The 15,339-nt window shown below is 40.4% G+C and overlaps 1 protein-coding gene across 9 annotated transcripts in view; it reads left to right on the forward strand.

The window, feature by feature from the left end:
- daam2 (dishevelled associated activator of morphogenesis 2) overlaps positions 1 to 15,339 on the forward strand; it is a 120,681-nt gene that overhangs the window by 100,426 nt on the left and 4,916 nt on the right. For all 9 annotated transcript variants that reach the window (XM_084380458.1, XM_084380460.1, XM_084380459.1 and 6 more), the window contains 9 exons: positions 800 to 906; positions 3,441 to 3,525; positions 3,933 to 4,039; positions 4,948 to 5,036; positions 7,138 to 7,306; positions 7,688 to 7,795; positions 8,107 to 8,167; positions 8,617 to 8,748; positions 15,074 to 15,244. In XM_084380458.1, coding sequence (XP_084236584.1) covers positions 800 to 906; positions 3,441 to 3,525; positions 3,933 to 4,039; positions 4,948 to 5,036; positions 7,138 to 7,306; positions 7,688 to 7,795; positions 8,107 to 8,167; positions 8,617 to 8,748; positions 15,074 to 15,244 — 1,029 coding nt within the window. The remainder of the gene's footprint in view (positions 1 to 799; positions 907 to 3,440; positions 3,526 to 3,932; positions 4,040 to 4,947; positions 5,037 to 7,137; positions 7,307 to 7,687; positions 7,796 to 8,106; positions 8,168 to 8,616; positions 8,749 to 15,073; positions 15,245 to 15,339) is intronic.

The following is a 15,339-nucleotide window of genomic DNA, read 5'->3' on the forward strand; positions in this document are numbered from 1 at the left end:
ATGGGAATTGTCCGCCTAAACCAGTACCAACCTCATTCTGCTGCCAGGCAGCTCAGGTCAAAGCAGCCATGGAAAAAGGACACGTTTTTTACAAGCCGCATCTGTTTTACATACATCATAGTCAGCAACCTCACAAAGGATTTTCTGTCAAGCAGGAAACCATTTAGGACCTTAAATAGAATGTGTTTAACATATAGCTACATGTATTCTTTGTTGTGCTGATTTTTAATGCATTTGTGAGAAGCTTACAAAAATATCTGACTGGCCTGAACCAAGTTTTGAGTAGTGTTTCCTGTTTCTCTGAGAGGTTTACAGGCCTGCCTGCATTGTGTTTGTAGTGGTAACTCACCACATAAAATCTACCCTCGTAAGGTCCTGCTTTAGATTTTTTGTTGGCACTGGCATGAATTTGTGAACTTTGCGAAGCCCAGGGTTTAAACATTTTAAATCAGTCATGCATCATGGCCTCAGTGACTACAGAAGCAGGCAAGGGAACCTGACCTGAAGCCAACTAAAGTATTTGGCGGGAGTGCTACCTTTTAGTCTGCCCTTCATAGTGGCTGTGATCAAACAACAACTGGTCTTGGTTCTTTTGAGTTTTTAAGTTTTTTTCAAATATCTAAGTAATGCATCGTTTAATGCTGACAGGGGTCATGTCATCTCTCAACAAGATGATGATGTCAAACAGATGTGAGGAGGCGACATTTCATTTTGCAGGCTTTGCACTTTATATGAGCACTCTTATAATCAAAACTATGTTGCAAAGTTAATCTGGTTGTTTGCTCTTATCTATCTGCAGAAAGAGACGGGCTCTATGGATGACATATACGTCAGCACGCGGAAGGTCAAGGAGCTGTCAGTCATCGACGGGAGACGTGCGCAGAATTGTATCATCCTGCTTTCAAAGTACGGGTCCCAGTCAAAATGATTATTATAAATACTGCTCAAAAAAACTAAGGAAACACTTTAGAACTTGAATTATTCAAGTTGAAAATATTTCATCATAATCATTGAGGGCTGGATCCAAAATCACACCAAAAATTAAAAATTAAAAATTGAAATCACAAGCTGATCCAACTTGTGTGAATTTTACCACGGCAACTCATAATGTCACTCAGTAGTGTGAATGGCCAGCCAGTCAATCAGTGAGATCCTGGACAGTCTGTGACGGTACTTGGTGGCGTCGGATGCACAGATACATAACGTCCCATAGGTGCTCAATGGGATTTAGGTCAGGGGAACTGCCTAGACACTCTGGCCATGAGACCGGGCATTGTCCTGCACCAAGAGCGACCCAGGGCCCACTGCACCAGCATAAGGTATGACAATCGCTCTGAGGATTTCATCCTGGAACCTAACAGCAGTCAGGGTACCATTGGCTATGACATGGAGGTCTGTGCTACCCTCCAAGGATATGCCTCCTCAGGCCAGGCCATCACTGACCCACCACCAAACTGGTCATGCTGGATGATGTTACAGGCAGCAGAACGTTCACCATGGCGTCTCCAGACTCTTTCACTCCTGTCACATATGCTCACTGTGAACCTGCTCTCATCTGTGAAGAGAACTGGGCACCAATGGCGTACCTGCCAATTCTAGTGTTCTCGCCTAACACCAATTGAGCTGCACCGTGCTGGGCTGTGAGCACAGGTCCCACTAGAGGACGTCAGGCCCTCATGCCAGCCGCATGGAGTTTCTGACAGTCTGGTTGGAAACATGCACACCAGTAGCCTGCCGGAGACATTTTGTAGGGTTCTGGCAGTGCTCCTCCTGTTTCTCCTAGCACAAAAGAGCAGATAACAGTCCTGCTGCTTGGTTAATGCCCTTCTATGGCCCTGTCCAGCTCTCTTTGTCTATCGGCTGGTCTCCTGGTATCTCCTCTATGCTCTTGAGACTGTGCTGGGAGACACAGCATACCTTCTTGTGGCCGCACATATGGATGTGACATCCTGGAAGAGCTGGACTACCTGTGCAACCTGTGCAACCTGATTGGGCTGCAGGTACGCCTCATGCTACCAGTAGTGACAAGGATGTCAGGAAGTATGAGGAGAGAGAACTTGCCTGTGGCCACCACATGCAAAACCATTCCCTTTTTGCAGGTTGTCTTGCTTTCGTCTCTCCATTGCACCTGTTGACACTTTCATTTGCACCACAGCAGTTGAAATTGATTCACAATCACTTGTGCTTCCTAAATGGACAGATTGATATCCCTAAAGTTTAACTTACTTGATATTGATACTGATACTGTGACGATTAAGTGTTCCCTTAATGTTTTTGAGCAGCGTATATTCTACCATCAATGAACAAGTAATTATTATCTGTTAATAAGACTATAATCTTTTGTGAAATACATGACCCTACAGCTTTTGCGTCAGGGTATAGAGCTGTAATTTAGCGTGAAGTTGCTTGAGGCAGGTGCTGCTTATGTCTGGTACAGGAAATGTGTTTTTAATGGACACACAAACACTTTTTTGAAAGAAAGAGCAAACAAGGTCATATGATGGATGGAAAGAATTGTCTAGGTGAGGATGCATCTCTGTAATAGTGTTCAGATTTAAAAAGATATCACTATGAAACTTCAAAAATTGATTACTTACATTAAGGCAATTACTTTTTTGAAATTACTTCTGAAATTGTATGTTTAAATATGCAATGACGCATTATTTAATCAAATAATTGAATTGCTTTAATTTGCATACATTTCCAGAACAGAAATCTGAACATTGGATCACATCAGGTTTAAATGTCTTGTTTCATTATGTTGACTTAGGCTATTTGATTAAAGATGCACTCATTTGCTTAAATGTCCACAACAGAAATCTGAACTAAAATAATCCCCTTAATGTGTATTTTGCTCATTAAATAGGCCAAAATGTCAAAATTGACCAGTGCATGAAAAAACTGTCCTTCAACCATATAGAATAGATTAAGACACAGAAAATTGACCCCTCTATCCCAAGGGGTTCTTAGTCCCACTGTAACTGAGCCGGAATCATTTGTCATCATTTAAGATCCACCCAACAATATGGTTACTATTTGTATGTCTCCTAACAGCAACGATCCAAAGCCCTTTAGAGAATTTGAATCCTAACCCTTCTTCACAGATCAATAAACAGACTTCCTGAGACCTCTCTCTGTCAGACAAAACTACAACATGGTCCCTGAGCTCACTCATGTGTCAATAGTAGATGGCCTGAGGGCACAAACTAGACCCAAATGGGGTCAGCAGTTGGTCAATAAGGCTTTGATGCAGCAACTAACAATGCTGTTATTGATCACAACCCAGCACACTTAACACTGATGAAATGCACTGAAAACAGCTGGCAGTACTCCTGGGGTTGGTGCTGGTCCAGACCAGTATTCAGTGTGTTAGAATCACAGTTTTCTGTGTTGTGTTTGTATATGGCAATGTAATGATAAATGTAATTCTTGCTATGCAGGTTAAAAATGAGCAACGAAGAGATCAAGAGGGCAATCTTAGAGATGGATGAGAGAGAAGAGCTAGCCAAAGATATGCTGGAGCAGGTAAGGTTTGGTTCTTGATAAATGATCATGTGTACAGTGTGTAGCATGGTAGTAGCATCATGCATAATGATTGTTTGGGGAGGTAAAAATAGATTTGATTGATTGGGATAAAAAAAATTGCTGTTCTATTATTCAATTAAGTCTTCAAAGAGGTTTGATGTACCTTGCCAAACCAGCACTTTCCTCAGACAGTGATATATATTTTTAATGTTTAATGTTAAAAGGACCTGGATCTCATCAAATTATTTGTAGTTCACAAATATTACAGCAAAAGTAATAATGATAATCAACATTAAATTAAAACTTTTGCTGGATTTTCTGCAAGAAATGTTCAGTACTATACACTTCAGTTTATTCTGCAGAACTGCATTAGCATTTGGATTAATGCTCTTCTTGTACCATTGCAGCTGCTGAAGTTTGTCCCTGAGAAAAGTGATATTGATCTCTTGGAGGAGCACAAACATGAGCTGGAGCGGATGGCCAGGGCTGATCGCTTCCTCTTTGAAATGAGCAGGTACACAGGACGACATTATTGTATAACACTCTGCTTCAGGTGACAGCATTTATGACATAGGGTTTCTGTATCTACTATATTTTTAATGATGCCAAACCATCTGCAAAGCATGGAACAACAAAGATCTGCTAATTGCAGGGCTGGTTGATTTATTTTCTTATTTTTTATGACAGTTTGTAAGAAAGTGAGATATGGTGAGGAATACACAATATATCAGTATGTCGTGTGTAGTGTGTTGTGTATAATTATATGTAGTACAGTCTATGGCATGCATTTAAAATGGAATATTTAAGAAGTGAACAACCTTGCAAATGTTTTGCAGAATCAAGACATCAGCCACAAATAGATCCTAAGATATTGAAAGCACAATGTCTGTTCATGAAGAATGAGCTTTAAAGCAGCATGGGAAGGTCAGGATCAAGATCAAGCCTGAAACTTCAGGGTGATTCATCATTTAGCTGAGAAAATAAGTCATGGCTTCCTTTGAGGATTTGCATCAAATCAGAGAGTGGGGACGTTTTAAGTCATTTCCTTTTTTTCTGCATTCCATCCTTTCTCAAAATCTGCTCTGTTTGTACAAGATAATTAAGCCTTTTCATTTCCTTCAGGGAAATATTATTCTGTCCACTTTCTTTCTTTTGACTGCATTTCCTTTGGTCTGAGGAATACATCTGGGATTTATTTCTTTTTTCGTGCCTTTTTATATTCCCACTCCCTTCCTCAGTGAGCATCTTGGCAAGTTTACTATACCCATTTGTCAACTCTCTAACTTGATGAGAGCCTATTACAATAGAGTTTTTTTTTAATTGGGTGAAGCTTTGAACTTACCCTCCCCTGGAGACAAATGTTACTCACTCTTTTATTTGTTCTCCTTTATCCTCCCTTTACCTCTGTCTTCCCGTCATCAGAATTGACCACTACCAGCAGAGACTGCAAGCTCTATTCTTTAAGAAGAAGTTTGCAGAGCGTCTAGGTGAAACCAAGCCAAAGGTTGAAGGTAAGGACAATGACCTTGGAGGATACTAAAAGGCGGAGAACTTAACTCTCAGTGATTGCTCATTTAAGGATTGGGCAGGTAATACCTATATTTTTCTTAGTATATGATAGTGTCAACATATTCCATCTAAAAGACTTAAAACAGTGTTTTATACATCTCGTGACTGATACATCTTCTTCCTCTGTGCCATGGGGCCACAACATATAATGTCAATTTTTTTTTTTTTCTCCAGCTTTGCTTTAATTGACTAATGTAGGCTTCTATTTACTGCCAAACTTCGCCTGAGGAAATGTAAACATAGGCCCTTCCAGTCTGCGTGCTGTAAATCAACTCACTGAAAGCCATTAACCATAACTGCACAGACATAGACAATCTTCTTTCTGATGATCTTATTTGCTTATTTAGGTCATATAGAGGCATCAGTATTAAACTGAACTGTTTCAGAACCAGTTAAAAATAGTACAGCTGCCAACGATGTGTTGTGATTCTCTTGAATCACTCCTATGTGCCAAAAAACTCTGTCTGTATGACTGGTTGTTGCATGAGGCTTGCTGTTGATTTTGGACTTTTTATAGAATTTGTTGACGATAAGAAAAATACAAAATGACAACGGTTTTATTCTTTAAACAGCAGAATATTAGGCTCCTTTCTTATCTAAAACTGTCCTAAAACAGTACACTTTTGAAAGTTTGAATTCTGTTACACACAAATGGAGCAGAAGATTACATTTTGCACAACATGCTTTTACAGCATACCACATTCAAATGATTGTACACGCTTACATGCCTAGAAGTGAAAAAAGGCACCACATTTGAAGAATATGACCAATACTTTTCACAACGACTTGTGAAAATCCTTCTTTGAGTTAAGGGTGCAAGTGTGTATATGCTGAGAGCGGGGGGGCTGACTGTATATTTGCCCACTGTAGTTTTCCCTTCAAGCCAGCTTCCAAGTTACCAAGGAGGCTGTTTTGGAAAGCTGGCCCATGTTGAGAGGGGAGAGCCTTTCTCGTAAACACTGCAGCTCACTTCAAAGACTCGGGGAAAAGGCTTCCAATGAGGTCCATAGACGTGTGCGTGCACGTGTGTACACATTGGTGTATCATGACTGAGCGACTTGAAAACAACTTTTCTGCTGGCTGAAATGACTTTTTCAGTTTTCATGAGCACATTACAATGTTTTTGCTAACTGTGTTTTATTTGCAGCAATTGCTGACTGACAGTTTAGCCCTGTGTTTTCTGTAGCCTTTTTGACACACTATCTGTTCTCATCTGAGATGGAATAAAATATATCTTCTGACATACATTCCTGGCTGCAAGGAATGGAAAGAAAGTATGAACAGATGAATACTGATTCAAGCCTCCAGAATCTTTGTTGTTGGATCCAGAGGTTCCCAGACCACACTGTTCATCAATGCCCATAATGAAGTTCTCATCCCCTTTTATTATTCATGTAACTTGTCATATACTCTAGATGAGACTATATTATCCTGGACCACCCAGCATGTTCAATAGAAACATTTTAAAAGACAGTGCTGTGGGCTGCCAGGACTATCTGCATCCAGCAGAACCCTGTCAGCAGAGCCAGAAGAATGGTTCCCATGCTGTATCACAGCAGACAGAACTCTAACAATAACAATATGGATTTTGTTAATGATTTTCACATTCATGCTGAGGTTTCCTCTGTGGAGAGGGGGAACCACCTGCACTTTGCCAGATAAGTCTGTTCTCTGGGGGGGAAAGAAACGGACAGCATGGGGTTGTGTTTGGAATATTCCCTTCCCCCTGCTGTTTTATGGATGGTTGGAAGGACTTGATGGGTTTCCCCACTGAGCTGCCCAGTTGTTTTGGGGAATATTGATCAATCATCATGAAGGATGTTAAAAACAGAGGAAAGAATGAGAACCTCTGGGCCACGTACAGTTTAGACTTAGTTTTCATGTGTATTTGTGGGGGCTGAGTAGAGAAACAGAATGTAGGGGAATGGAAAAAGGCCAGTTCATTATGCAATATAAAAAATGATGCACTCAGCAAAGTGCACATGTATCAATCACCAACTATATGATCTCTCCAGCAGCTTCTCTTTCTCCATTTTCCTTTAGCCATCCTGAACGCATCCAGGGAGGTGGTCCGGAGCAAGAGGATGACTCAGATCCTGGAGGTGGTGCTGGCCTTTGGCAACTTCATGAACAAGGGCCAGAGAGGCAACGCCTACGGCTTCAAGGTCTCCAGTCTCAACAAGATCGCTGACACCAAGTCCAGCATAGACAGGTGGGCCTGGAGAGACTGTGGACATGACATTAACCTATAGCACCTTAAAAGATATGTTCACCCAAAAATGTATTTCCTACTCACCCTCAACTGATGGAAATTTGGGGTAAGTTTTGTAGTCCACAAAACATTTCTGGAACTCCACTGAAAAACAGTGTTGCAGCCTTCTCCTAAACAACTGAAGTAGATGGGGACTTGTTTTTTGAGTGAACTTATCCTTTAAATCGAAGTATTCTGTATAAAAAATAGTTCCACTGGGACTCCTAGCAGCTAATGCAGCATGCTTTTCCATGGCTTAATATTGTCAAAATGCAAATGGGGTAAAAGCCTAGTATTCACGGTGGTACTTAAAAAAGTGTTTCTTCACTTGTGATTCAACAGGAACATCACCATGTTGCACTACCTGATCATGATCTTTGAGAAGAACTACCCTGACACACTGAACATCCAGCAGGACCTCAGCAGTGTACCAGAGGCTGCCAAAGTCAAGTGAGTGCACAACATCTCACAATACCCACAGTATGTATCTTTATTACAGCAGAGTGGAGTACACTCGTCGTCCTAACTGCATGTGGTTTAAAGTAGGTAAGTGAAACAGTTGGTATATGGTTAAAAAATATGTGATTTTGATTATGATTTAGTTCTTTTCTATCACAGATTTGGAATCTTTTACTTGGAAAAAGTAACTGAAAATAGAAATCAGGACACATAATTTACCCCCACAGGTGTAGCGAAGTGTAGCACAAGAAAATAGATGGAGATGGCTTCCATAACAGTTTTTTGTTTCTTTCTTTCACTAGTTTGGCAGAGTTGGAAAAAGAGGTGCACAGTATCAAAAGCGGACTAAAGGCTCTTGAGGCGGTGAGTTATTTTGCGTTTGTGTCACGTTCCTTCCCATTGGTTCTTCTCCTGTCTGTAATTATGTCTTTCGAGCATGGCAGAGATGGACAGCAGGGTGAGGTGTTTAAATGCTGGCAATGCTGACATGGAACGACAAATGTCACATTTGCAGCCTCACACGGAAACAAGGGCTTATGTGCACGCACACACGAAGGCACATAAAAATACTACACACCACAGAGATCTTCGGTTTTTGTTGGGTTTGTTTGTATTATTTTCCTTAACTGAGGAACTTAAAAACATTTTAAAATCATCCCCATCCATCAGATTCTCTTCCCTTGGCTTCAAAGAAAGGTCACTGTCTCTCTCTTTCTCCCTCCTCTCTCAGTGTATGAAGCACACAATAACTTCATAACTTAACCTATTATCTTTTTTAAAATCCCACATCTCTCTGCCTTGCCCCCCTTCAGGAGCTGCTCTACCAGCAGAGCAGGACGAGGGAACGTGGGGATAAGTTTGTGGCTGTGATCGGTGACTTCATCACTGTGGCTGGCTTCAGCTTCTCTGAACTGGAGGACCAACTGAGTGAAGCCAAGGACAAGGTAACAAACTGCTGAACCCCTCAGTTCTACAGTGAACATTAAATGTGAACGTAAAAGAAGATCATAGGCCCTGATCAGATCTGGTATTAACATTCATCCTGAGTGATCCATTCACAGGTAGACAGCTTTAAGCCAGTCAGTTCACACCTGGCATTAACATGTGTTTCGAGTGGATCTCACTTTCCCGCTCTATATGCAAATAAACAAGTACATCACTGGGACAAACAGACACTGTTTTTAACACAACAAAATAAATAACTTATTGTATAACATTCGCTGAATTTACAAGAAGGCCCAAATAGTTAAGAATGTGTTGTAGACAGCACTTAACAAAGTTTCTCCTAATGCAACAACTCACAAAATTGAGAGATTTTCAAAGGAGTTCGGTGGACTTTCTCCACAGGCAACAAATAAGTAGTCCAAATTGGTCACTGATTCCTGTATTTCTAAAATTTGACATGTTTTCTGTCTTTAGTGTATAAGGTGAAATCAGTTGAAATAGTGTGTTCAAACAGCTGTGACGGAGGCACCTCAGACAAGGAAGCACACAGTCCGGTTCAGCAATGTGACAAACTGACGCTTTAACAAGGAAATAAACAACTTATTGTATTGCCTTTAATGCCTAATTTACAAAAAGGCACAAAATATTTAGAATTTGCCTCAGCTGTTTTGCAAAGGTTCTGAAGTTTCTCCTCACTCACCAAATCTTAAAGTCACACAATTTGTCAAGGGAGTCTATTGGAGGATATTGCGATTTCATGTCCAGGTCTGGACAGGACCATACTGTAAGTTCAAATGTCCATGCAGGTGGCTTTAATGCCTCCTTGGCTGGTTGTCTTCACTGCCAAACCCTCACGACAGACAGAAGAGGAGGGAGGAAGAGAGAGGCGGAATACTTAAGGGAGAAACCATGAAACCCCTGTGCTTTCCTCTTAGTGCAGTGTGATGACTTCTTGAAAGATTACTGTGGATTCCCCCCTCATCCTCCCTTTGTGTTTGTCTCTATGAGTTAGTGTTTGAAACTACACCCTCCTTCTTTGTAGAACTGGGACAAATGTCCTTTTGAACCCTGCTGGCTGATGTATTGATGTATGGCAGGAAGTATGTAAGCTGAAGACACCAGTGGGACTGTGGGAATCCCAAAGTAAGACAGTGTTGAAAAGATTTATGTGAACATTTTATTTAATTTGCAGGCCTTGGTACTCTGTTGCACATTTAGCAGCCTGATGCTGACACATTGGAAGCTTTAAACTTTGCAGACTAAATTCAGTAGTTACATTAGTACAAGTATTACATCCTACTTTATCATTTTCCAAAATAATTGATACAGTGATGCTAAATACCCACCCAAACTGCTTAAATTCTCCAAAGAATCATCTGATTGTGAAAGAGAGATGGAGAGAAAGAAAGGAGGAAAATCCCTTGGGTTTCATTTAGAGCCTCCCCTCTACTTAATTATTTGTTCAAGGAGGAGGTCGGTAAGAAATCGGAGGGAAAACTGGCCAGTTGGTACGTCATGGGAAAAGAACGAGAGGAGCAGGGCACCGGTTACTGCTGTAAAACAAAAGAACCTGTGTTCACCGGCCCAGACTCTAAACACACCTTTTTCCTAACACGACCGTGTGTCTGTGTGTGTATATACTGTGTGTGTGTGTGTGTGTGTGTGTGTGTGTGTGTGTGTGTGTGTGTTGGGGGGTTAGTAAATGGGGAGTCTGACTCTAACTTTAACTCAGTGCTTGTCAAGGCTATCTGCAAGCAAGCAAGCAAATTTTATTTGTATAGCACTTTTCATAGAAGGGGTTCACAAAGTGCTTCAGAGTCAGGGAGTAAAACAAGAATAGACAATTAAAATACAAAGGAGCCTAGAAACATAAAAGCATGGCAGTATAAAACAAAATTACGACAAAAAAACAGAAAACCCACCCCTACGTAAAAGCCAGTCGAAACAGTAGAGTTTTCAGATCCTTTTTAAAAGACTCAATGGAGTTTAAGGTGCGTAAGGACAGTGGCAGGGCGTTCCAAAGTCTGGGGGCAACAGCTTGGAAGGCTCTGTCCCCTCTGGATTTAAAATGGGTGTGGGGGATGATAAGCAGGCATTGACCAGAGGATCTGATGCTCCATTAGGTTTCCAGTGGAATACAAATATGGATGTTGGTGTGCACTCTGTGCCTCAAGAAGGTAGAGAAGGATGACTCAACAGTGCAGGCAATTCAGTGAGGCTCATAAAGCTCCATGGCAACAAAATGTGTGAGTGTGTTTGTCTACAAGAGAGTGGGAACGACACACACAGCCTCAGCAGACACCACTACGTACATTACAAAGGATTACAGTTGTCCAAGGTCATGTGGGTTATTTGGACAGAGGTTTCCAGAGAAGGGATTTTCCTGTTATCCAGAGAGATTGGTTGGGTTTATTCTTAGCAACCAAAAAACCCACACATTGACATGTTCATAGACAATATAAGATTCAGCTCAGTTTCAAACAGAGAAAAGCAGACTTCAGGATATTAAATCGCCTCATGTGCTGTTGGAAGGGTAAATATGAAAATAAAAGACAAAATTGATTACAGTTCAGGCACCAATGTGAATTTGGCAGGGTTGGAACCATAAAAACAGCCTGTCTTCATCAGAGAGTTTTTCAAGTTGCACTTTCATTATCAATGTAACCGAACCAGTGTCTTTGAACATTTGAGTCCATTTGCTTTAAATCATTGTTTTATGTTTTCTTCACATTGCTGCCAGACATTTTCCAAAGCTGACTGTTGTGTTGTCTGTCTTGAGTGATCTTATAAATGTGTTTTCTCACCTTACAGGCAGCCATTATAGTTTTAGTACAGTATGAGAATTAACCTGTAGAGACGTGAAACTTACCTGGTGTAGCTAATTTATCACAGCACGTGAAAGGTCTTTTATTATTATCCAAGTTCTGTTATCATTGCAGGATCACACAAGTGTAATTGCAAACTGTGGATTGATTTGCCACACAGCAGTGATGTAATTTTGACAAAAATAACACACATAATGATGGTTCAACTCGCACAAGCAAGTTGATCTTTCAGTTGGATGCTAACGTGGTCACAACAGCAATGCTAACATGCAGATATCTAGCAGGTATAATGTTTACAATGTTCACCATTTGCTAATAAGCACTTAACACAAAGTAAAGCTGAGAATGATGGGAATGTCATCAGTTTTGCAGGTATTTATTTATAAAACAAAGTATTGGACAAATCATAAATTCGACCTGATGATAAAAATTAGGGCATTGGCTAGCTTTTTAATATACATCCAGAGATACAGATACATACCGCTGTCATGTCCCCCACATGACAGCGGTATGTATCTGTATCTCTGAGGATCACAAAAGTCATTAGAGTGTATCCGCTGGGAACCATGACTGTCTGTACAAAACTACTATATCTATAGAAATATATCTAATGGTATTAACCCTAACCCAAGTCTGATTTTTTTCTCTAATAGAGCATAATTTGTTTTTTAACCATGTGACCAACACATGGAATCTTTGTCTCCATGCTTTGTGCAGTTGAAATTGCTGACCCCTTTATACAGGTGCATCTAACCAAAGCTCTGCAGAAACTGATATACTGCATTTTCTCTGCAACATTTTTTCCCCCGTGTTCATTTCTACTTATTTTTCACTTGCCCACTTTGAATGTACCACCTCACAGCTGCTAATTCATAATGCTTCAACTATTAGACCATCTCTCAACTTCTTTATTGCAGCACTAAATAAGCTGGCACAGCGTAGCTGCCAGACTGATATGGTGGAGGACAGAGGCTGAGGGATCAATGGGACCTTATTGATTGTTTGAGGACGTCCCTCTCTCCCTGTACAAAGGTCTTCGTGCTGAATAAAAACAATTTTGTGCTTAATGTTATTTGTAAAAATACAGTATGTAGTTTAGTTAATTAGGTATCCCATGAGTGTATTTTCATAGCAAGTTCCGACATGCAGAGCAGTCATAATACCTCTGAATAATTGGCAGGATTTAAGCAGTGGTTGCGGAGTCCAAATCCATGATGTGTTAACCAGAGGTAATTTGAAACAGCCAGTAAAATTCAGTGGATTTTCAAAACCAAAGGCTTGACAATGTCTCCAATCGAACAAATACAAATTTGAACACAAAGGGCAGGGACATATAAAAAACTCTGTCAAGACAAAAAAGTATTTAGCCTTTCACAGAGTGCAGCACTGTGTACTATGTCTGTGTGAGGTGAGCTAAATCTGTGTGACTTCACATTCTCCATTTCTGTTCGTGTGTATGCATGTGTGTGTTTACTCATTTAACACAGACCCGAGGGGACGAGAGGAAACAGATTTGACCAGACACATAATTACAGGAGGGAGAGGAATGATGGTGGGGGTTGCCATGGTGACCAGCCCATAATGATAGGAGGATTTTGTATCCTCAGAAAAGAGCGAGCCCCAACTCCTTCATATCACAACGCTACAACCACATGCAGTATATTTGTCTTCTATAAACTAAAATGATATGTTTTATGTACATTTACTCCAACATAGGACAACAATAGAACAGAGTATAGTGCAGTAGAGACTGGTGCTTGAAGATGATGTTGGCCTGCAGGGTCATCCAGCACAGTTACTTACTTGTGAATGCATATTATGTATATATATCACAATTAATAACTTGATGATGTGCTTCCTATGATTTTAAATCCACTGAAAGTTCCACAGTGCAATCTAAATGTTTCACTCTGCAAATGTGGCAAAACAAAAGTTAAGATGGACAAACAAGCATTTGTGGAAAAGATAAACACAAGTACTAAAAAGTCCAGTAGCTGTCATATTTTTCATTCCAAAGCCTCTGATAGCGGCCATCTACACTATTAGTACTTTTACTTTTAATATTTTAAGCTGCACTAACCAATATTTCTATAAAAAATAATAATACAACAAATTACTGCATAAAATGTGAAAGGGGTTACCACAGTGATGAACCCACAGAGAAGGAACACCCAATTCTGCAGTTCCTCTCAGTTGTATTGACTTTGAAGTTAAAAACCTCTAGTTGAGCTCTGCACTGGAACATTTAGGAGCTAAAGATCTAGTTCCTGTATTTCTTGGAGATGGTGGAAACCAAAACAGTGATGAAAAGAGAGTCAGATCAGAATCCAAATGAACGCTAATGTTGCTGCTTGTCTGATGGATGTGTAAATAGGCAACATGTCCACAAGTTGTTTATGAACATGTCTGCCATAACAACTTTATACAGTGACTATTTGTCGACACAGGGTTTTCAGCATGTTCCGCTGCCCCCGGGTGGCCAAAATATATAATAATTAATGCAGCTTTAAATACATTTAGCTGATCATTTCTGTTCTTCCTCTTAAAATCATACTATGCAGCATTTGTTGCTTTTGTGAACACATCATTCAAAGGTGCAGTTAGCGATTATGCAGAAGGAAAGATGATTCTCAAGTATTATTCCTAGGTCTCCAAATGCTGATGCTTTGGGTTGGTGGCTCTCCAACACAAAGCCTCAATATTTCACGATGTGGAAATGGGACTGATTATGCCCTGAAATGTACAAAACGAACAAAACAAAAAATAGACCACCACGCACTTTGAATGGGTCATAAGTGATTATTGAGAGACACTACTATTGTCTGAGTCCATCCATTGTGTTTTGTTGTTGTTGTTGTATTTTTTGTTGTTGTTTTTTTTTTTTTTACTTTTTAGGGAAATACTCCATAGTATACCATTTTAAAGGATATGGAAACAACTGACTCTGACCTCTGTGTATCAATGAAATTGTACATATTAAGTATTAGATTACGTTTGCGGATATTGGACCTTGATCTGTTTTTTACTGTATACAGAAAGCTGTGTGGAGGAATGTAGAGTAGGTTTGGCTGCAAGCATCATCCTGGCACAGACCACTGGACAGCTTGGCCTGAACAGGGTGGACATACGGTGGTCAAATCATGCAATCGTTCTCCCGTTCTCTGTGTGTGTGTGTGTGTGTGTGTGTGTGTGTGTGTGTGTGTGTGTGTGTGTGTGTGTGTGTGTGTGTGTGTGTGTGTGTGTGTGTGTGTGTGTGTGTGTGTGTGTGTGTGTGTGTGTGTGTGTATATATATTCATGCAAAGGCATGTGCTCACATGTGCCTATCACTAGAAGAAGAAATTATGAGAGATCTTGGTCATGGCAGATAATACACTACATTCGGTTTTGGTGTATGTTTCAGCTATGTCCATGTTAATCTCCCAAAAGCTGTTCACAGGCAAGCTTTTTGGTCACTTGATATCAAAATGTAAAAATTATGCATGTGTTATCTCTGTGCAGTTTACCAATTCTCTTAAGCACTTTGGGGAGGAAGAAGGGAGGATGCAGCCCGATGAGTTCTTCGGGATCTTCGACACCTTCTTGCAGTCATTCGGCGAAGCACGGCAAGACCTGGAGAACATGCAGCGACGTAAAGATGAGGAGGAGAGGAGAGCACGAATGGAGGCCATGGTGAGTAACACATTTAGAGTATAAACCTGAGACTGCAGGCAAATCTGATTTTTTTTTTTTTTTTTCCCAGATCAAGTCTTTAAAACATACTGACC

This window comes from Pagrus pagrus (genome assembly GCF_965226575.1).
Source record: "Pagrus pagrus genome assembly, chromosome: 18".
NCBI classification, from domain to species: domain Eukaryota; kingdom Metazoa; phylum Chordata; class Actinopteri; order Spariformes; family Sparidae; genus Pagrus; species Pagrus pagrus.